General features: G+C 64.8%; 9 protein-coding genes across 9 annotated transcripts; 6 read left to right on the top strand and 3 right to left on the bottom strand.

Annotated features, from left to right (window-relative positions):
• Window positions 1-416: 416 nt before the first annotated feature.
• Window positions 417-2,326, top strand: F751_0539 (Protein bem46; the record flags this gene model as incomplete). Its single annotated transcript, XM_011400106.1, has 6 exons — window positions 417-557; window positions 660-871; window positions 1,115-1,352; window positions 1,465-1,559; window positions 1,705-1,798; window positions 2,021-2,326. The coding sequence occupies 6 exons, from the start codon at window positions 417-419 to the stop codon at window positions 2,324-2,326; spliced, it is 1,086 nt and encodes a 361-aa protein (XP_011398408.1).
• Window positions 2,327-2,665: 339 nt separating this feature from the next.
• On the bottom strand, window positions 2,666-4,966 carry F751_0540 (Polynucleotide 5'-hydroxyl-kinase nol9; the record flags this gene model as incomplete). The annotated part of the gene is made up of 5 exons (XM_011400107.1): window positions 2,666-3,283; window positions 3,572-3,867; window positions 4,091-4,494; window positions 4,652-4,713; window positions 4,832-4,966. The coding sequence occupies 5 exons, from the start codon at window positions 4,964-4,966 to the stop codon at window positions 2,666-2,668; spliced, it is 1,515 nt and encodes a 504-aa protein (XP_011398409.1).
• Window positions 4,967-5,415: 449 nt separating this feature from the next.
• F751_0541 (1-(5-phosphoribosyl)-5-[(5-phosphoribosylamino)methylideneamino] imidazole-4-carboxamide isomerase, chloroplastic) lies at window positions 5,416-6,884 on the top strand (the record flags this gene model as incomplete). The annotated part of the gene is made up of 5 exons (XM_011400108.1): window positions 5,416-5,534; window positions 5,691-5,985; window positions 6,171-6,286; window positions 6,465-6,624; window positions 6,750-6,884. The coding sequence occupies 5 exons, from the start codon at window positions 5,416-5,418 to the stop codon at window positions 6,882-6,884; spliced, it is 825 nt and encodes a 274-aa protein (XP_011398410.1).
• A 189-nt stretch (window positions 6,885-7,073) lies between these two features.
• On the bottom strand, window positions 7,074-8,999 carry F751_0542 (Tubulin alpha chain; the record flags this gene model as incomplete). The annotated part of the gene is made up of 5 exons (XM_011400109.1): window positions 7,074-7,898; window positions 8,025-8,153; window positions 8,322-8,466; window positions 8,598-8,650; window positions 8,967-8,999. The coding sequence occupies 5 exons, from the start codon at window positions 8,997-8,999 to the stop codon at window positions 7,074-7,076; spliced, it is 1,185 nt and encodes a 394-aa protein (XP_011398411.1).
• A 362-nt stretch (window positions 9,000-9,361) lies between these two features.
• F751_0543 (TBC1 domain family member 1) lies at window positions 9,362-11,881 on the top strand (the record flags this gene model as incomplete). The annotated part of the gene is made up of 6 exons (XM_011400110.1): window positions 9,362-9,595; window positions 9,689-9,756; window positions 9,927-10,143; window positions 10,335-10,526; window positions 10,820-11,619; window positions 11,728-11,881. The coding sequence occupies 6 exons, from the start codon at window positions 9,362-9,364 to the stop codon at window positions 11,879-11,881; spliced, it is 1,665 nt and encodes a 554-aa protein (XP_011398412.1).
• Window positions 11,882-12,258: 377 nt separating this feature from the next.
• Window positions 12,259-13,598, top strand: F751_0544 (Transport and Golgi organization protein 2-like protein; the record flags this gene model as incomplete). The annotated part of the gene is made up of 5 exons (XM_011400111.1): window positions 12,259-12,341; window positions 12,434-12,566; window positions 12,715-12,825; window positions 12,918-13,148; window positions 13,311-13,598. 5 exons carry the CDS (start codon window positions 12,259-12,261, stop codon window positions 13,596-13,598), a joined length of 846 nt encoding a protein of 281 aa, XP_011398413.1.
• Window positions 13,599-13,915: 317 nt separating this feature from the next.
• On the bottom strand, window positions 13,916-16,199 carry F751_0545 (MATE efflux family protein 7; the record flags this gene model as incomplete). The annotated part of the gene is made up of 5 exons (XM_011400112.1): window positions 13,916-14,281; window positions 14,532-14,600; window positions 14,685-14,904; window positions 15,286-15,933; window positions 16,090-16,199. 5 exons carry the CDS (start codon window positions 16,197-16,199, stop codon window positions 13,916-13,918), a joined length of 1,413 nt encoding a protein of 470 aa, XP_011398414.1.
• Window positions 16,200-16,797: 598 nt separating this feature from the next.
• On the top strand, window positions 16,798-18,923 carry F751_0546 (Transducin beta-like protein 2; the record flags this gene model as incomplete). The annotated part of the gene is made up of 6 exons (XM_011400113.1): window positions 16,798-16,946; window positions 17,152-17,392; window positions 17,474-17,718; window positions 17,961-18,015; window positions 18,217-18,279; window positions 18,426-18,923. 6 exons carry the CDS (start codon window positions 16,798-16,800, stop codon window positions 18,921-18,923), a joined length of 1,251 nt encoding a protein of 416 aa, XP_011398415.1.
• Window positions 18,924-19,295: 372 nt separating this feature from the next.
• F751_0547 (SYS1-like protein) lies at window positions 19,296-20,193 on the top strand (the record flags this gene model as incomplete). Its single annotated transcript, XM_011400114.1, has 3 exons — window positions 19,296-19,404; window positions 19,505-19,841; window positions 20,028-20,193. 3 exons carry the CDS (start codon window positions 19,296-19,298, stop codon window positions 20,191-20,193), a joined length of 612 nt encoding a protein of 203 aa, XP_011398416.1.
• Between the last annotated feature and the right edge of the window lie 547 nt (window positions 20,194-20,740).

A 20,740-nucleotide genomic window follows, 5' to 3' on the forward strand; every position in this document is an offset into this window, starting at 1 on the left:
AGGTTTCGACAGAGGAGGCATTTAGCAAGGGCACACTTCCCATGTCATGCACAGCCTCCAGCTCCAATGGTAGAAGCTGTTGTGTGTATCTCGCATGGATTAGGGCTTGCATGAATGGTCAGTCGAGCGGGCTGGGTGCAGCGAGGGGGGCCCACACCTGTCCTTCAAATTGGCCGCAGGGGTGCGACCGTGCTGGGCATGCTCTCCAGGGGTTCCGACCCACGTCCATGTCGGTGGGACGACGAATGCCCGCAAGGCCATGCACAATCAGAGCGATCTCAAGGTCCAATATCGGGAAAGGGAACATAAATATGCTGCTCACGCCCTGATAATCACCTTTGGGGACTTGTTTATCCTCGCACGAGACGATCACAATGGCTTTCGACTGGGCAGGGTGGGCCCTCAAAGTTGGTAGCATGGTGAGTGCTGGCAGGCAAGCACGCGATCTAGATGCCATACAAAACCTGCAATTTTTCATTTGTTCCAATGTATCCATCCAGGGGGCGGGCGTCACGCTCGCGCTGCTTGCTGCCCTCGTCTACTTCCAGGAGAAGCTGGTGAGGGGTGCCCTGGCCATGGGAGGTGCTGTCGAGCCGGAACGGCCGCCCTCGTTGCCCCCTTCCCTTCATAACGCCCTCCTGCTCCATCTCATACCACAGATATACGTCCCGCGCCTGCCTGGCATGCCTGCTGCCTACCAGTTCTTCCCAGCCGAGTTTGGACTGGAGCATGAGGACGTGTGGCTCTCGGTCCCAGATGGCGTGCGGCTGCACGCCTGGTTCATGTGGCTCAAGGGTTTGACCCCGGAGCAGCGCCGCCGGCGACCCACGGTCGTGTTCTTCCAGGAGAACGCGGGGAACATGTCGTACCGGTGAGGGGAGGGAATAGGGGTTAAGTTGGGGATGTGGGTTTTTTTGCATGCCCACCTGTTCCCAAGGGGGACCCAACTCCTTGTCTGAGGACGTCAACACCTCCATGGTCTCAACCTTCGGTGTCCAAGTTATGCCCCCTGCCCATCTCCCACCACACTCTGCCACCCTGCCCACCTCACACCACACTCTGCCACCCTGCCCACCTCCCACCACACTCTGCCACCCTGCCCCTCTCCCCACAGGCTGCACTTCCTAGGTCCCCTGGCCGACCTGCTGCAGGTCAACGTCTTCATCCTGGGGTACCGCGGGTACGGCGAGAGCGGCGGCGCGCCCAGTCAGCGCGGCTTCCAGATGGACGCCGAGGTGGCGCTGCAGCACGTGGCTGCCCGGGCCGACGTTGACCCCGCCAAGCTGGTTGTGTTTGGGAGGTCCATCGGCGGCGCAGTGGCCCTCCACGCTGCAGCCGCCACCACCGTCAAGGTACGCTGCCTGGGGTCTGGGAATAGAGGCGGGGTTGATCCCATGGTCGGCGTGAACTTTGCTGCGTTTCCATACTCTTGCTGGACTCAGTATGTCATCACCAATGTCTCAGATCGCGGGCCTGATCATCGAAAACACATTCACCTCCCTGGAGGACATCGTCCCGCTCAAGATCCCGTTCCTGGGCTTCCTCATTGGGCCCAATCGGTGAGGGACGCGAGCATGCATGTACTGGGTTCTGAGGTCGATGGACTGCCCTGCTCGCATGACGTCAGAGCGTGGGCAGATCCCAGCATTCACAAGATGCGTCGCTATTCCCATCACATCACAATACCCATGGCACTCCGTGCAGGTGTGCCAACTGGCTGCTCAGGAGCAGGTGGGACAACGTCAGCGCAGCAAAGCACCTCACGGGCACCCCCATCCTGTTCCTGTCCTCTCTGAGGGTGCGGTGTCGGGGCGGGGTCGAACCTGGGGTCCCAGTAGGGTCTCACTGTCCTCGCAAGCCACCCCCCCCCCCCGTCGCGCGCGATGGAAGGAACCCATGCATGGGCTTTACGCGTCCTTGCAGCCGCAACCAGCCTCGTGCAAAACCCTGAGGCTCATGGCCCTGGACGTGCAGCGGAAAACCCTCACGTCCATTTCCTCTTTCCACCCGGCCGCCGCAGGACGAGATGCTGCCGCCGTCCCAGATGCAGCGCCTGTACGCCCTGCACGGCAGGACGCCGTGGCGCATGCTCACCTTCCCGCAGGCGACGCACATGGACGCCTACATCGTCGCCCGGCGGGAGTACTGGCCCGCCCTGCAGGCTTTCTTCTACGACCTCTTTGCGGGGCAGGCGGACAACAGGCCACGGGGGGATGCGCCGGGGACGCAGACGGGGAGCAGCGGCCACGGCGTGGCCCCGGACTGGGACTCCGACACCTCCAACACCCCCTCCGACTGGGAGGCGGTGCCCCGGCCCGGGGAGTGAGAGTGGCGGGCGAGCCTGTGGGCTCGAGGGACCCAGCAAACGCGTGATCGTCTCTCGGAGGGTGGGAGCGTACCGAGGACGCACCAACAGTCATTGGGGACCAACCCCTGTACTCTTCAGCGCTCTCGATGGCTTGCGGGCGGGGCGTGCCAGCGAAGGAGCGTGGGCCACGCACGAACGAAACGAGGGCGTACACTCTGGTGCACCCTGCTGCTGCCTGCGCTGCACCCCCCATCGGCGCTGTTTTCCCTTTCACAGGGCGTGTACCGTGCATGTACGCTATGCAACGCCGCGTCGGGGTCAGAGTCAGTCAGTGCCAGGCCTGCATTCACTCGTCGGTCAGTCGCCCCGGTCCGCCTGCCGCGCCCGGGCCAGGTTGTTCCGGCTCCGGATGGCGCCCGCCCCCGTGCCCAGGGTGGGCAGGCAGTGCACGGACATGTAGGGGGCCCGGGCGCCGGGTGTCTGCAGCAGCGGCCCCGGCAGCTCCAGCCGCCCCAGCTGCAGGGTGTCCACCCCCGCCAGCTCAGCGGGCGGCAGGGGGGCGAGCAGCAGCACCCGCCGCCGCTCGCCGTCCACGGCCCGGACGATGCCGACGCCCAGGCAGCGCGGCCCCAGCAGGGTGCGGGGGGCTCTCGGTGCTCGTACTGCAGCCTCGGCAAGCAGCGGCACTGCGTCTTCTCGTGATGCACACTGCGCCCGGGCGCCCTCCGAGCCATCGCCATCCGTTCCTGCGGCTCTGCAACCCCCATCCGCCTCGCCCCCCCCCCCGCCGCCACCAGGAGGCGCCCCGCTGCAGCACAGCCCGACCACGCTGCAGTTCAGTGCGCGCGCAGCCTGGTCGGCGGCGAGGGGCCGCGTGAAGAGGGACTCCAGGCGCAGGTCGTCCCAGGCCGCCTCGTACGGCACGGCCGCGGCGAGCGCGTCGCCCGGCGCCGCGCCATGGGCCAGGGCCCCGCCCTGGCCCATGGCGGCCGCACAGCGGCGGGCGAAGGAGGCCCACTGCGCGCCGCGCAGGTCCACGGCCGCCGCGCCGGGGCGCGGCGCGGCACCCCCGGGGTCCTCGCCGCCCGGTCGCGGCGCGGCGGGGGAGGCGGGCCCGACAGCGCCGGGCCCGCGCAACGGCGGCAGCAGCCAGATCCGGGGCTGCAGCGGCGGGGCGTGCGCGGCGTCCGGGGCGCCCTCCTCCGCCCACCACGCGCCGGGGGGGAGGTCCCGGCGCGGGTCGCCGCAGGAGACGTGGGCGACGCAGGCCGGGCGCGCGGCGGCGAGCAGATCGCGCAGCGCCTCCAGCCCCGCGCCGCGCGTCCAGCCATGGGTGTTGACCAGCAGCGGCGCGTCGGGGGCCAGCGCGCCGAGCGCGGCGCGCAGCGCCGCCACGCAGGCCGCGTAGCGCTGGGGGTGGCTGGCGGGGGACACGTCTCCCACGAAGTAGGAGGCCAGCGGGGGGTGGGCCGGGTGCAGGAAGGGCGGGCCCGTCAGGGGACGGGACACGAGGCTCAGCGACACCAGGCCGGGCGGGCCGAACTCCGGCTGGCCGCAGTCTGCGTGCGTGGATGCGCTGATCCAGGCTGAGTTCGTTGGTTGTTGTGACACCTTGTGCGATGTGTGGAGTGAGAGCATCCAGGCCACCTCAGGGGACTGAAACGGTGAGCCCTCCTGACACGGTGGGCCTTGTCTGGGAGTCACCGTGTTCATGCATTCTCCCCTCCATTCATTCCACATCCATGCATCACAACTCGCCTGTTTCCAGGTAGGCCACGCTACTGTGCGTGCTCAGCAGCTCATTGACCAGCAGCCTGCCCAGCGTGGATTTCCCCACCTTCTTGGAGCCCACCACGGCGTACACGGCCCCAGGGTAGGCCAGGCCCGCCATCTCCTCCACCGCCTGCGACCAGATGTCGGGGGTGGCAAGGCAGCCGGGCGCGGAGGGGTCGTTGTGCAGCCAGGCTTGGTAGCCGACATCGTCCGCCATGCGCGCAGCAGTGGTCGACCCCAAGCCCCCGCTCAGCCGCTGCTCTGCGGGCAGGGGTCGCAGCTGCAGGTAGAGGACGGACGCCGTGGGCGCAAAGGGAAAGTGATTGCCCTCGGCCGCCTGGCTGATGAGGAGCGGGCCGCTGTTCACTGCATCCGCAGCGATCGAGCAGACGCTGCCTGAGCCGAGGGTCGCACTGTGGGTATGTGTGCCGATATGGATGCATGCTGATCAGAGAATTGAATTGATTGCCGCTTTAAGACACACAAAGGTTCACAGTGAAGGTGACGGACATAGCGGGGGTCAGAAGAGTACATTAGGCACCCGCACATGCACATTCTTGACCCCCTCACCCATTGAAGAGCGCCCTGCCTCGCATGACATGGAGCACAGCCTCCCCGAGGAACACGAGGGGCTGTCGTGGAGGTGGGAAGAGTAGGAATATTTGATGATGTCATTGCGAACGCCACCCTGCACTAGCGTACCTTGCTAGCCTGCACCTACACAAGGAGCATCCATGCTTCGTGCCTCACCTTCCCAGGAGGCAGCGTGGCGTGCAGCACAGAGCCATCCTGTCTCAAACCGTATGCACCGGGCTTGATGGGCTTCTTGGGTGTGGCCAGGCTCTCAAGTTGGTTGCTCGAGTTGCGTTTGGCCTTGGCCGGCATGGCGAGGCCTGGCCAGCGAGAGCTGGTCCGCTCAAAGGTTCAAAATTTTACATCTGTAAGCTGGTTCTCATATAAAACGCAGTACTCTTGGTCTCAAGGGCTCCTCTACAAGCTACGGTGGAAAGGGCTCGCATGATATAATACGAACTCGCGCCCACACCGGAACACGGACCACAGCAGGTTGCAGGCCCTTGTCGTTCCCAACCTCTCCCATCACCAGCCAAGTGCACGCATGCAAATATGGAGATACTCAGCATGGTTCTAGAGTAAGAATGAAATCCACTGGGGCAGCGCTGTGTGCAGGTACCCGACTTTCTCCTGCCGACCGTCCCTTTACCTCCAAGGTCCCAGTGCGATGTCAAGCGCGGCCTCGATGCAGCCACATCACGGCTAGTGGAACCCAGTTCAGACCATGCATTGACATCCACGATGTGAGCGGGGGGGTGCGAATGGGCATCCTATGCAGCATTGTGATTCTGAGCACTGGTTTGCTAGCCAACCCTCCGTGTACACGGCTGCAGGGTTCCGTCAAGCAGATCGTGGGCTCCTCCCTCAAGGACGGTGAAGGGTGAGAGTCTGAACTCCGTCTTTTGGATTCTATGTATTCGTCTTATAATGGACAAGCGATGCTGTACGAGTGCATGCGGATCTCACACAGGTACCTTCCCAAGACTTTGCAGACCTCCATTAGACCCCCCCTTTCTCCATCAATGCCACCCTGCAGCGCCGCTTCCGAGCTGAAGACCAACTTCGTGGCCACCCAGCCGTCGTCCTGGTTTGCTGAGCTCTTTGCGCGCGACAACCTCACTGGCGGCCATGTCATCATGCTGGGCGCCAGCGAAGCCAACGAGCGGGCGGCCATCGAGGCGCTGCAGGCCTACCCAGGTGGCCTCCAACTGGGCGGCGGGGTCACCGCGGAGAACGCTGCACGCTACTTGATGGCTGGGGCCAGCCACGTGATTGTGACCTCTTATGTCTTCCAGGAGGGCAGGCTGAATGAGCGACGCCTGGCCGGCCTGGTGGGTGGTTGCGTTTGAGGTTTGGGGGGGGGGGGGGGGGCGGGGCGGGCGTGTCATCAAGGTCTGCCTTCCTGGTGGCAGACTGCGCGGACGATGGCTAGCGCAGACGGCAGCACCAAATGGGATGTTCGTCGACGGAGGCGCAATGCACCCCTCACCTCCTCCGCATGCCCTCTCTGCTTCAGGTCGAGGCTGTTGGCAGCGACCGCCTGGTGCTAGACCTGAGCTGCAGGAAAAAGGACGACGGCCAGTACTACGTTGTCACTGACCGCTGGCAGCGCTTCAGTGACCTTGCCGTGACGTGAGTCTGGAGGGAGAGGGCCGCAAGGAGGGTGACCAGGTCTGACCACTGCTCCAGGGCCAGGAAGCCCTGAATTTCATGGAGGACCCTCGAGTACAGTTCCCCTGCATGTTTGGCGGAGTGCTCCACGACCCCCCGCTCCCCACCCCAAGTCGCTCTCCATTCCTCCTTTCCTCAGTGAGGCCACGCTGCGCCAGCTGGGCGCGCGCTGCGCGGAGTTCCTGGTGCACGGCGTGGATGTGGAGGGCAAGCAGCTGGGCATCGACGAGGAGCTGGTGGGCCTGCTGGGCGCGCTGTCGCCCATCCCCTGCACCTACGCCGGCGGCGCCCGCACCCTGGTGGGTGGGCTGCATGGCTGCGACCATGGTGGTCATGTCCAGGGGCTCTGCCGCGTGGCCCCGTCGACATAGGGCCGGCTTCACCTCCACCCCCCCCCCGCCCTCCCTCAAACACCCATGGCCAGGCCGACCTTGATCGCGTGGCGGCGGCTGGAAAGGGCCGCGTGCACATCACGGTGGGCAGCGCGCTGGACGTCTTCGGCGGCGCCCTGCCCTACGCCGACGTCGTGGCGTGGCACGCCCGCCAGCGAGGAACGTGATGCTGTCTGCGTGCGAGCACGCCTGCAAGCTCGTGCCCTGCCTCCCATGCGTGTGCGCCCCCCTGTTCATCAATGGCGTGGTATCTTACAACCAGCAGTCATGCGTCAGGGGGGTGGTTGTTGAGACCAGGAGACCGGGGGGGATCTCACCGCTCCCCGCATCGTTGCCTCTCTTCCCCCGCAAACCCCCTAGTACTCGTCGCCCTCGTCGTCGTCGGCGTCAGCCGACTCGGCCCCGACCTCCTCGTAGTCCTTCTCCAGCGCGGCCAGGTCCTCGCGCGCCTCGCTGAACTCGCCCTCCTCCATGCCCTCGCCCACGTACCAGTGCACAAAGGCGCGCTTGGCGTACATGAGGTCGAACTTGTGGTCCAGGCGCGAGAACACCTCTGCGATGGCGGTGGAGTTGGAGATCATGCACACCGCGCGCTGGACCTTGGCCAGGTCGCCGCCGGGGACGACGGTGGGCGGCTGGTAGTTGATGCCGCACTTGAACCCGGTGGGGCACCAGTCGACGAACTGGATGGTGCGCTTGGTCTTCACCGTGGCCACTGCCGCGTTCACGTCCTTCGGCACCACGTCGCCGCGGTACATGAGGCAGCAGGCCATGTACTTGCCGTGGCGCGGGTCGCACTTGGCCATCATGGAGGCGGGCTCAAAGGCGGAGTTGGTGATCTCCGCCACCGACAGCTGCTCATGGTAGGCCTTCTCCGCAGAGATGACGGGGGCGTAGGAGGAGAGCATGAAGTGGATGCGCGGGTAGGGCACCAGGTTGGTCTGGAACTCGGTGATGTCCACGTTCAGCGCACCGTCGAAGCGCAGCGAGGCGGTGAGCGAGGAGATGACCTGCGCGATCAGGCGGTTCAGGTTGGTGTAGGTCGGGCGCTCGATGTCCAGCGACCGGCGGCAGATGTCGTACACCGCCTCGTTGTCCAGCATCACCGCCACGTCGGTGTGCTCCAGCAGGCTGTGGGTGGACAGCACGCTGTTGTACGGCTCCACCACCGCGGTGGACACCTGTGGGGTGGAAAGGGGAATCAGACGTTCTGGCGAGTGATGTAGACTGTGAGCGGACAAGCGTTGAGGCAAGGCACGTCCTCCGCCGACCATCTCCACCTCCCCTCTCCCTTGCACCCACCCCACCTGGGGCGAGGGGTAGACGGTGAAGCCCAGCTTGGACTTCTTGCCGTAGTCCACCGACAGGCGCTCCAGCAGGAGGGAGCCCAGACCGGAGCCGGTGCCGCCGCCCACGGCGTTGAACACCAGGAAGCCCTGCAGGCCCGTGCAGTTGTCGGCCAGTTTGCGGATGCGGTCCAGGCAGATGTCCACGATCTCCTTGCCAATGGTGTAGTGGCCGCGCGCAAAGTTGTTGGCGGCGTCCTCCTTGCCGCTGATCAGCTGCTCGGGGTGGAACAGCTGGCGGTAGGTGCCGGTGCGCACCTCGTCGATCACCGTGGGCTCCAGGTCCACGAAGACGCAGCGCGGCACGTGCTTGCCGGCACCCGTCTCGGAGAAAAAGGTATTGAAGGCATCGTCCGTGGCGCCGAAGGTGCGGTCGGAGGGGACCTGGCCGTCGGGCTGGATGCTGCGCATGGCGGGTGGGGGGCGAAAGGGGGACTCGGGTGGGCTCAGCTGGGCGGGTAGGGGTGCGAGCAGGGCCGCCCACCGGACGGCAGTGTCGGTCGGCGATCGTCGGCCCGGAACACTTCTCCTCACCCGTGCTCGAGGCAGTAGAGCTCCCAGCAGGCGTTACCGACCTGGATGCCGGCCTGCGGAAGGGGAAGCACGGGGCTGGATCACGGGCCGTGTTGCGCCGGACTGCCGAGTCATGGCCCGGACACCATGGCCCGGGCCTGCCAGCAGATGGTATGGAACATAACAGCGAAAGGGGACCGTGTACATGCCTGGGCACGCACACAAATTTGAACTGGGGCGCAGTACAGGTGGAAGGCGAGCTACCGAGTATGACCACGGGAATATGAAGAGTGTCGAATGGAATGTCACGACATCAGTGAGGAAGTCAACAACAATATATAGAGTGGATAGGGCGGAAGGTGACACCCCAGCCCATCAACCGGGACGGACCTGGCCGATGTGGATACTGATGACCTCACGCATTCTGGCGGATCAAAGACGGAGACAAACGGGCCACGGGCCTGAAAGTCACCAATCTGGTGAGGAGGGGGGGCGGGGAGAGCTGGCTGAAGAACCGGGGAGCTGTGCCGCTTGGGGCCCGGCGCCTGGACTTTGACGGTGAGGGAGGGGGACCCAGGGACAGACGGGGCATGGTATTCCTCCCTTCTACCGGTCGAGCATATGCACCCCACGAGAAAACTGGTGTCATGAAGCCTGTGCACGGTGTTCGAGAGAGGCTTTGCTGGTGAATAAAAATCGAAGGCTATCGAGACCATTTGGGTCCCACCATGCGTGGAAGGTGCCGACTCGACCTTCTGGACGGGGTCCTGTAGGAGGCCCGAGCCATGGCTCTGGCATTTGTGCAGAAGCTCGGCCAAGACGCATTCCAGTATGTCCTGGGGGCAGACAACACACCCGAGAATATCAATGGCTGCGATGAGCTGGTCGATCTCCAGTGTGGGCGCACGGTCTTCAACAGCGTCCCAGCCCGGATGCGGGCTGAGCTCTGGCTCTCGCAGATGCATCGGGATCGGGAGGCGGTGCAGGCCTGTGAGGAGTTTGCGCACCTGGTGTCACGGGTACGCGGGGGCCGGGCCTGGCAGGGTACCCGATTTTGTATTGTTCCACCAAACCCTAACGCCCCATCCGTGACCATGCTGGCCCTCGCACAGAGCCTGCCTTCCTCCGTCCAGTCGGAGATCGAGAAGGACCTCCACCGCACCTACCCAGGCCATTGGAGGTAGGCGCCCGGGGTGTGCGCGCCTCGCTGTGCTTGTTTGTGCCCAGGGATGGAGAGTCCTGTGAATCCCTTGGGGAACATGGCGGGTCTGGGATCGCCAAGCTCCTCCACCAATTTTCTTTACCCTGGTGTGTATGCCCTGAGATCCCTGCCCTGTCCATCGAGCATAGGCTGTCCACTCCACCGGGGCAGCGGGCCCTGTTCCGCGTCCTCAAGGCGTATGCGGTGGCGGACCCCAGCATCGGCTACACCCAGGGGATGAACTTTGTCGCAGGCCTCATCCTGTCGTATGTCCCGTCGGAGGCCGGCGCGTTTGGCGTGTTCTGGCTCATCATGCACGGCCGTGGGCTGCGCGACTGCTACAAGCCGGACATGAGCATGCTCCAGGTCTGGGGTGGCAGGGTGGAGGCTCAAGTCCTGGCTTGGATGGGTCAGCCTGCCCAGTTATCACCAGCATGTTGCCCAGGGACCCAGGATTTTACTGAAATGCACCACCAGCTCTCCAACGAGGCGGGTCGATGGCCCCCAGTGTGACACGGCAGCTCAGCAACCCAAATCGCCCCTCCGACCCCCCGCAGGTCCGACTGTGGCAAATGGGCAGGCTGCTCCCCCCCCGCCTGGCGGCGCATCTGGAGGCCCACTCCGTCCTCCCCGTCCTCTACGCCTCCAGCTGGTTCCTCACCTGCTTCGCCTCCGACTTCCCGCTCCCCTTTGCTGCCAGGATCATGGACCTGGTGGTCACCGACTGCTATGCGGCACCCATCATGAAGGTGCACGGTCTTTGTCTGCTTGTTTTCATTTTGGGGGAGGAGGGGGCGGATGGTCCTCCGTGGGAGCGAGGTCGGCGAGGGTCTGAGCTGACCCGGTCCTCCTTGGAGGTGTTTCTGTGACACGCGCACCTTGCCACACCCGACTTCATCCCCGCGCCATGTCCCCGACGCTCACCACCAAAGCCCCCTCCAAGCTGAGGCGACGTGGCGCCCACACTTGCTTGATACCCTTGGGAAACCCTTGCCCAGACACCCACCCACCACCCTCCCTCCTACCATCCCCACCTCACCAGGTGGCGCTGGCCGTCATGCGCGCCGCCGCGCCGCTGCTGCTGGAGGTGGAGGACATCGAGGCGGCGGTGGACTACCTGAAGAAGGACGTCCCGCGCTTGCCGCTGGAGGAGCTGCAGGAGATGCTGACGCTGGGCCTGACGCGGCCCTGGACCCCCCGCCAGCTGGCCGTCCTGGCAGAGCTCAACGGCAGCGAGACCGTGGCCCAGGCAGTGCGGCGCGTGGGTGGGAAGGGCGGTGCCGAGTCGCCGCGCGGCGTGGCGGGGCGGGGTGGTGCCACGCCCTCGGCCCCTAGTACGGCGGAGCCGAGCCCGCAGGAATCTGAGGCGGCGGGGCTGGGGCCGGATCGGGGTAGAGGGGGCGAGGCTGCGAATCCCAACACCGACGGCGAGGAGCTCGATCCTGGAACCGTGCTGCTCGTTGCCGAGGGCCGACAGCACCCGTCCATGCCCCAGCCGCCTTCCGGCACCCCCAGCATGAGGTCGCTGATTGACGTGTCCCCGCCCGCCGTCCCGCCGGCCTCCCTATGCATCGAGCCGGAGGTGGGGGCTGGCGTGGTGCTGGACAGCAGCCTGAGCGAGGCACTGTCGACCTTTGCCACCACGGCAGCCGCCGTGCCCCTGCACACGCGCCGGGCGCCATGCGCGCCGAGCGGAGACGAGCCGGAGCCGGGGCCGCCGCGCGGCACCAGCCCCGGCCGGAGCTGCGTGGACCTCACGGGCGTGTTCCGCCTCTCGCCGCCGCCGCCGACCTCGCCATTTGCGGCGGGGCGGGGCAAGAAGGGAATGAATGAGCCCAGGGCGTGGCCCGCACGCTTCTCACTGGGCGCTGCCCCCGAGGGCGCCCAGGCCGGCGGCCGCGGCGGTCCCCGCGCACCTGCGACCCCGGGCCTGGACCTGGCAGGGGACAGCTTTGGCAGCTGGAAAGGGAGCGAGGCCTCGACGGTGGCTGCCACGCCGACGCAAGTCACGCCTGCCCACTCTGGGCGCATGCTGGCGACCCTGGACGAGCTCCTGGGCGGCGGCATGTCCTGCGAGCAGTCCAGCAGCACCTCACTCCTCTGATGCATGGGGACTTTCCTCGGGAACTGAACCCCTCGTGACCTGTATACTGCCTGTACCCCCTCCTTTCCCACTTGTATCAAGCTCAACGGAAGATTCGGGAAGCGATGTGCAGAAAGTGTGTTTCATGTCGATGCCGGATCGTGCAGCCGTCCTCGTCAGCCCGGTGGACCACCAATCTCGTAACAGTTGCACACACCTCGAAACAGGACCTTGAGCCGATGATGGCGTTGCAACCCAGAAATCTCTCACATCCGTTCTCCAAGACAGGGTCCACCGTGCCGCATCTCAGGCAACAGTCCACACGACCCCGCGTCAGCTCCCGTCCTCGAGCTATTGCCCATCAACATATCGAGGAGTAATCTCGGCCCCGCATGTGAATGTGCGTCACGTTCTTCTTCTGGGACTGCCTTTTAAACCATGTGCTGCTGATTGCCTTCAACAGGGACGAGAAGCTGAGCCGGTAAGTCCGCACTGCCAGCAAGTGTCCGGAGGGGGGCCGGGATCCGCCCCATGCCATGCCCAGCCGCCCGGCCCGTCGGCACCCCCCTGCAGTCCTACGGTGCCAGCACATGTCTGGGATGGTGGAGAGGCAGGCATATTCGGGGGCCGGGACCAGCTCGGGGGTGGGACCTGGTGCGCAGCCAGCACAGAGGGCAAGGCTGCCTGGCTGACAACCTTCCGCCAGGTGGGGTTTTGCTGAGGCAGGAGTACTCGTTGCTTTCAAAGGAGCACTCTGTAGGATCTCACGAGTGCTCTGTGAGATGTAGATGAGGTACGAGACAGCCGCTGTCACAGAGTCTGCCCCCCCTTCCACCTCCACTGCCCTGATCCAGAAGGCCGCACCCTCTGCGGGACGTCCCAGCCGGGGCCTGCTGCCCGCAGCCTATCTCGCATCTGGCAGTGCTGAGTTGCCTGAAGAGTTTTTGAACGGCGTCGATGCGCAGGTGAGGCGCTGGGCGCCTGCCTGGCACTGCGCAGACACAGCGCACCACTCCCTGGGGTCGCACGGTGAGGACCCACCCCTTCACCACTGCAGGCGTTTGAGGGATTCAACCTGCTGCTGGTGGACCTGGTGCGCCGGTCCTGCGCCTACCTCAGCAACGGGCGGGGCGAGCGGGTGTGCGCGGGCGTGGACCCCGGCCTGCATGGCCTGGCCAACGGCCTCCTGGACGCCCCCGACTTTGCCAAGGTGCAGCACGGCAAGCGCCAGCTGGTTGCGTTGCAGCGGAGCGGGGCTTTTGATGGAGCCGACCTTCCCTGGGAAGAGGTGGGGCCTGAGTCTGCAGGGAGGAGGGTCTTGGATTTGGGTGGCCACAGGTTCGAAGGTGTTCATTGCTGCGTCCCCTGCGCCAGCTTCACAGCTCGGTACTGGCTGTGCCGACCGTCTGGGCCACGGCTCCAGCACTCACCCCCACCATCCCCGGGCCAGCTCTTTGGCATCATGTCCCAGCCCGAGGTCCTGGCGAGCGAGGCAGGGCCCCTGCCCGCCACCGGGTACGACGCCGCGTTCGAGTCCCTGGTCTCCGGCGTCTTCATCCCGCCCACCCACCTCCCCGCCCTGGGGGACGACTCGTGGTACGGCACCCGCAGCCAGACGCTGCTGGCAATCGGGCGCGACGGCAGGGCGCAGTGCCGGGAGCGCTACCTCGACTGGAGGGGGCCGCAGGAGGCCGAGTGGAGGGAGGTCGACCTCGACCTGCGAGTCGCCGTGCAGTGATGAACCGTGCTGTCACGATGCCGCCCTGCACCCTGGTCTGCCTGGCGTCCTGTGCCTTGAGAATGTTACATCAATCACGCTCCCAGGGGGTGCAGCACTGCCACTCAACGTGCAGGCAGACATGGAAGGGGGGGCGTGAGTGTGCGGGGAACAAAGAATATCTCAGGGAAAGGGAAGGAGGGGGGGAGGGGGGGCAATTACAGTATGGTCACTGGCGGTGGTGGCACAGCAGGACTGCGCATCGGATGCCTACCCCATCCTGCTCGGCAGCACTCTGCATAAATATCTCGGCCACTCGCCTGCAGCAGTCCTGTGCGCTAGAGCACAAGGACGTTGCGCTCATCTTCGGCCGGCGGCCCCGCCTCCAGGCCCTCGGTCAGCGTGCTGGCGCGGCGCACCTGGTGGCCCCAGTCTGTTGTGGCCAGCACGACGAGCAGGGAGGCAGTGAGCAGGTAGTTGCCCGTCACCAGGCCCCACCACAGGCCGCGCACGCCCCAGTTGAGGCGGAAGCCGAGGGCCCAGCCCAGGGGCAGGGCCACGCCCCAGAAGGAGGCGACGTTCAGCACGGCGCCCAGCGTCTGCCGCCCGCACCCGCGCAGCATGCCGTTCAGCGTGCAGTTGATGCCGTCCCCCAGAATGGCGCAGGCCACGATCAGCAGCGTGTCTGCCGCCAGGGAGATCACCTGAGCGGGGGTTCCGGGGGTTGGGTATGATTGCAAGGGGGACAGGTGGGGCTTACGAGTGACTGCGTGGGACGCTTGAGGTTGAGGTCCAGGTCCAATAGCCTGGCGTCACGCGCATGAGCCCTGCGACTGTCCCTCACTCAATTTGACGCCCTGGTCGACCTCGCCCAGAGGACCGCACCCGACCCCTTCCACAGTTGGCATCACCCCCCCCCCCCCCCCCACCCCCACCACCCACCCACCCACCCACCTCGGGCACGTTGGTGAGGATCTGGACGATGCCGAAGCGGCCAAACACCAGCACGGCGATGAGGAAGAGCTGGAGCAGGGAGGTGAGGAGGACGCCCGTGCAGGCCGCGCGCGCGGCGGCGCGGCCCAGCCCCGCGCCCAGCGCGTTGCCGACGCGCGTGGAGCAGGCGGCGGACAGCCCCGCGGGCAGCATGTAGAGGAGGGTGGAGATGTTGAGGCACACGCCCATGACCGCCAGCGTGACCTCAGGGTCAGGCAGCCAACCCGCCTCCAGCACGCAGACCTCAAAGGCGCTCCACTCCACCAGGACCATGGCTACGGAGGGCAGGCCGATGCGGACGTAGGAGCCCCAGCCGCGCAGAGCCGCGGAGCTCCTGGGGGCAAAGGGGGTGGTTGGAGGAGGGATGGGTTGGAAAAGGAGGGGGCTTTGGGTGATAGGGGTGGGTGGGGCCGGTGGGGTGGAGTGCTGATCTCGCTGCATCAGAGCAACAGGCAACAACACATGGCCTTGCATGACCACATGCACTCTGATTCCTGGAATTGGAGGTATTACGTGTGGAAACCTGGAGCAGGGGGTGTCACTGTGGCGCCAGTCCGAGACGCCCTGGTCCCTTGCACAAGCACCTCATGTCGAGGCTCAACCGGGTATACTCCGCTGGCAGTCACGGAGCAGGGCGAGGTCCTTTAGATCCCTTGGGAAAAGACCTCCCTCTCTCCCCCCAGACCATCCCCTCATTAAAACTGCACCAGCTCACCAGCCGTGCCAGGTCTGCTTGGGCGTGCCCTCCAGCCCCCTGTTGAAGCGCCACGTCAGCCAGGCCAGGGAGACCAGGAGCGTGGCCTCGGTGAGGTCCAGGGCCAGCGCGGCGCCGTCCAGGCCCCACCCCGCCCGCAGCACCAGGAGGTAGTTGTAGACTGGGGCCAGCAGGACTGCGATGGCCGCCGACCAGGTGGGCAGCCGGCTCTGGCCCTGGGCCAGCAGGTAGCGCGTGAGCACGCCATACAGCGCCCCCGCGAACAGGGCGGGGGAGCTGAGCCAGAGGAAGCGCGCCGCCCCCGCCGCGATGGCCGGCTCCTGGCCCAGCATGGTCATCAGCGGCGCGGCGTGGAACCAGCCGGCAGTGATGGCGCTGCAGAGGACCAGCGCCATGAGCACGGCACGCTGCAGCGCCAGGCCCACCGCGCGGTAGTGCGCGGCGCCGTAGGCCTGCCCGCACACGGTCTCCAGCACGCCTGCAAACCCTAGGACGATGGCCATGCCTGTGACGTTGAAGAAGCTGGTGGCCAGCAGGGTGATGGACAGCTCCAGCTTGCCCAGGCGGCCCACAAAAGCGATGCTGATGACGCTGAGACCGTAGGAGAGGAAGCCGGAGCAGACGATGGGCCAGGCCAGCTCGGTCATCCTGGGGTGCAGGAGGACAAAGGGTGTGGTGGGGGGGGGGTTGTTTGGGCGGGGCAGGCAGGGTGGGGCAGCCCTGGGGCTCGCAAACTCGGCATGGGGGGCATGGCACAGTGCGGGACCGGCACACCTCGACGGGCCCCACCCCCTCGTCACTCACTTTGCCAGCTCGTGTCGACACGCATCGGGGTCAAACAGTTTGTCATTTTCGTGCGAGAGGACGCTGCGGCTGGGAGCGGGGGGGAGGCGCGGTCCCGACGCCGAGGACATCCGGGGGGTGAGGAGGGGGGCCTCATCCCTCCAGGATCCCGACGTCTCGGCATCCATGGAGAACTTGAATGTTTTGTCCAGCTCGAATGAGTTATCGGGGTGGCCAAGATCAGTAAGAGGCGAAACGGGGTACGGGGGTTCCGTCGGCGCCATGTGGTGCGAGAAACTCGGAGGGTCCGAAAGATCCAGGGGTGCAGGCCTGAGAGTCTCTGCAATGGATTCCAATCGATTGCGACTCGGATTGTCTTTCCTGTGCGCCCAAATCGATGAGCTGATTGGTGGTGCACACCAACGCTGGACGAGACTTGCAGCACGACTTCCGCGCCCACAAGCTGGGTGCGCAAGTTCTTTGCTGCCACTTCACCAATTATAATAACAAAAGACAGGCAGGCACACTGTCCACAATGCTCCACGCGCTCTGTCCCTAGGAGTCGCGGTCCACTGTGAGCCGGATCGGAGGTCGTCAAGCACACTGCAGGATCCATGATTTGCCATGCTGGCAACTTCCGATCGTAGCACATGCGCGCAACAGCACGACGGCCCCGTGATCAGAGGAAATTGACGATTGTTGCAAGACAGATCTATTAAGTTGGGAATGATGGCCCATGCCGGCGAGCAGGCGGCTGGAGATGGGAGCGGTCTGGCACCGGCCACCGTAGCGGTGGCCGTGGTGATTGCGGGATCTGCGGCAGTGATCGTGGTGCAGCTGCTCCGTTCCATCCTTTTGAGGGTGGCCGGTATATACAGGTGGCTCAGTCCGACCAGGGATGCACCTGCATCCCGCGCCGCCCCTCCCCAGTCGGACGACTTCAGGCAAGGGAAATTGAGGGATGGAAGATGGAGTGGTCCCAATGCTATTCTTCCATAAGCGATCCCCGACAGCCCCCCAAAACATTGCGGTGCATCTTGACAAGGACGATGAAAACTTCCACCATACCTCCTCCCCTCACAGCACACCAAAGCGGGGTCAGCGCCCTGCCGCGGCGCAGCACGCCTCCACCACCCCCGGCACGGGCCTCAAGTCGCTGATGAAGCAGGCGGCCCTGGCCAAGCGCGCCGCCGGCCCCGACTTTGTCCCCGACTCCGAGCTGCACCTGGCCAGCCTGCGCAGCACCACCGGCGCGGTCCTGGGCCTGGCCTGGTCGGCAGACGGGGACGCCCTGGCGGCGGCCACTGACGGGGGTAGCCTGCAGGTCTGGCGGCTGCCCCCCGGGCTGGACGTGGCGGCGCCGGGCGGGCGCCAGCCGCCCCACTCCTCCCACGAGCTGCGACAGGGGGCCAGCGACGTGGCCTTCGGCGCAGGGCCCAGCAGCCTGGCGGTGCTCACGCGGGGCGAGGGCGGCGCGCCCGCCGTGACGTTGCTGACACTGCCCAGGGGCCCACATGGCGACCCGGAGCCGGCCTGGACGCGGCACGGGGCGCACGCGGCCGCCAACGAGGGGCGGTGCCTGGAGGCCAGCGCCGGCAGCAAGGCGGGGTACCCCATCATCATCAGCAGCTCAAACAAGACGGACATCCAGTGAGTGCCTTCCGAAGGGGGGTGGGGTGTGCCGGGGGAGCAGCGTGGCATTGCATCTGAGCGCATGCTCCATGCGCATGGCCTGTTCAAGGGGACCCGGAGCCTGGATGACCGACGCTGAACACAGTCCATGTGGTGGCTACTTGTGATGAAAGAACAGCTGGGAATGATGGTGACGCGTATCGAAGTGATTGTGCTCGACTGCACGCAGAATACCAGGATCATCATCCCACCACCCGCAGCGTCTACTCTGGCACGGGGGAGGACCTGGGCACCATAGACACTGGCGGCTTCGAGGTGCGCGAGTGTGGGGATGGGCGGCATGGCAGCAGATGCTCGCATTGATTGGGATGGGGCAATGTGCAGCGACCCAGACTCGAGAGTGGTGGAGGCAGGGTTTTAGGTGTGTCCTTGCTACCTGTAGCATGCCGGCATGCACGCCTGCACCAGCACCCCGGCATGGTTGAATAGTCGCTCCCCTGTGCCATCCCTACGCAGAACTATGCCGCCGCGGTGTCCTCCGACGGGCGATGGGTGGCGGCCGCGACGTTCACCAATGACGTCAAGGCAGGTCTCAGGGCTGGGAGTTTCCAGGGCCTGCGCACTCTGCAGGAGAGTCACTGAAGCATTCGCTGCCCCTTATTTTTTCAAACTTTATCTGTTTGTGACAACTTTAACGCCCCCCCTTCTCAATCCCCTCGTGACAGATCTACGAGGTGGCGTTCGACAGGCAGGGCACCTTCACCGGCCTGCACAAGGCCATGGCCCTGAAGGGCCATGCCGCGCGCGTGCTGGCCCTGGCCTTCTCCCCGGACCTGGGGCGCTGCGCAACGGCCTCCGCCGACGGCACGCTCCGGCTGTGGAACATCGGCGTGCGCTACGCGCTGGCCGAGGACCCCAAGCTGCTGGCGACGGCGCGGCTGCCGCTGGCGCTGGACCCCAAGCTGCGCGCGCGGCTGGCGTGGGGCGCAGGGGGGGTGATCGCGCTGTCCAACGGGCACCGCCTCGCCTTCTTCGACGAGGCGGGGGCCGACCTCCTGGCCAGCGTGCCCGACGCGCACACCGCGCCCATCGCCGCGCTGGCCTGGTGCCCGGGCAGGCTGACCGCCCTGGAGCGGCCCACCTGGACGCTGGCGACGGGGGGTGGGGACGCCAGGGTCAGGCTGTGGCGCTCCCCGGAGCGCAGCGCGGGCAGGAGGGTTTGAGAGCATGTCGCTGCCTCACACTGGTTCCTCGTGGCACGCATAGCTGTTGACGGGGATTTTCATTTGTAGCTTTGGCAGGTGGAGCGCGGGGATCGTGACTCCTGGCCTTGATGATGTCTACTCTCCACTTCACTGACAGCCAGCGGGGTTTTGAGGGCGCGCGCGGAATGGGAGCAGATCGATTTCTTTGCCGCAAAAGTGATCAGGCGAAAAACAAAGCTGTTGCCGATTCCTTCAAAGTAGTTGTAGTAAAGGGTATTTGCTCAGAGCACATGCTGCGCGGCTGAGGACCTCCTCTTCGCTCCGCGATCTGTGTTTCAAGACACAGAAGCGGGCGTGCGACCCTGCCCAAGTCCCTCAACTCCTGAATTCATGCTCTATGGAACAGTCAGATGGGATCCTCTGCTGATAGTCGTCCAGATAGTGGCGTTCCAATGCTACTTTTACGGCACCCTTGGCTTGCTGCTCTTCCTCCTCACCGGTGCGAGTGCAGCCATGGGGTGTTCATCAACTTGCACCAGACACAATTCAGTTTCTGATGAATAATTCTCACGGTTTATCTACCTCCGACACCTCTCCAGGACCGTATGTGCCGGATGTGAACCTCTTCCATGTGTTTGACTGGCGATGGATCCAGCTGAAGACCTTCGTGGGGGCCATGGTGATCCTGGCTTTTGTCATCACGTCCGTCCTCAACGCCGTCTTCCTCAGACTGATGGTATGGAGGTATTGTTGTGGGCTCGTGCACGACAGGCCTCACTGTGGAGTTCCACGCAACTGCCCACTCCCTCTCCATATTTACAATGCTTTTGTGCAGATCAGGCGCGCCAAGAAGTGTCTGGACTTCACGGCCACCCTGTACGGCATCCATCTCATACTTGTGTGGTCGACCTATGGCCTGCCCCGGACAAAGACATGGTGGGTGGCCGCTCAAGGGGTACCTGATCAGGGTGCACGGGGCTTTCCAATTTAGGCATGCCACAAGGACTTCAAGGTCAAAGCAGTGCCGGAGTTCAAGGCAGGGAGAGTGCCACTCAGAAATATGGTGACATGTATTCTTACCCAATATGGGTTGACTCACAGTGCCATTATACCTCTCAACAGGTGGATCTGTAATCTGGCGTTCCTAGCCATCACGACGGGCCTTGGGGAGTGGCTCTGCATGCAGAAGGAGCTGCAGGATATCCCTATGAGCAGCCTGTCCACGGCCGGCGCTCGAATAGAGCAAGAGCTGGTGCGTCAGATTCCAGTTGTTACCATCCTCTCCTAGGGCATGCCCAGACCTTAGCGTGACCGTGTTCAATGCACCAAGCTTGCCTTATCTCTGTTCCAATGCACTTGTTCGAATTTCTCTCGACTTATTCGTTTGTATCCAAAGGCCAATGTTACCGAACCCAGAAGACTTCTGCCTCTGTCCTCCAGCACTTCCAGATGACAGCTTCCCCAGACCGGAACATCGCGCCCTGGCGAAGGTGGTCGAAGCCCGATGCAAACACTCACGAACCGCCTTCCGACGCCAATGAATTGCATTGCTCAATCATCAGAACGGACAATAGCGAGGTCGCGGCAATTTCATCGAGGTTCTGTGTCGGGGAGGACCCGGCGACGGTGCTCCTTGTGCCAAGGCCATGACAGACTATCTCAAGTACTCCCGACGCACATCCTTTGTCGCGGGGATCGCATCCTCTGTTCTAGCATACGTGGCTGTGAAGGTGAGGTTTCCTTGTGGTTTGAATCGGACGGCCGGCGACATGAGTGAGCAATGCCCAACAGGTCACGTCCCTGAAATTGTGTACCACCCTTGCTGCGCAGAGGAG

The sequence above is a fragment of the Auxenochlorella protothecoides genome (genome assembly GCF_000733215.1).
Source record: "Auxenochlorella protothecoides strain 0710 unplaced genomic scaffold scaffold108, whole genome shotgun sequence".
Taxonomy (NCBI): domain Eukaryota; kingdom Viridiplantae; phylum Chlorophyta; class Trebouxiophyceae; order Chlorellales; family Chlorellaceae; genus Auxenochlorella; species Auxenochlorella protothecoides.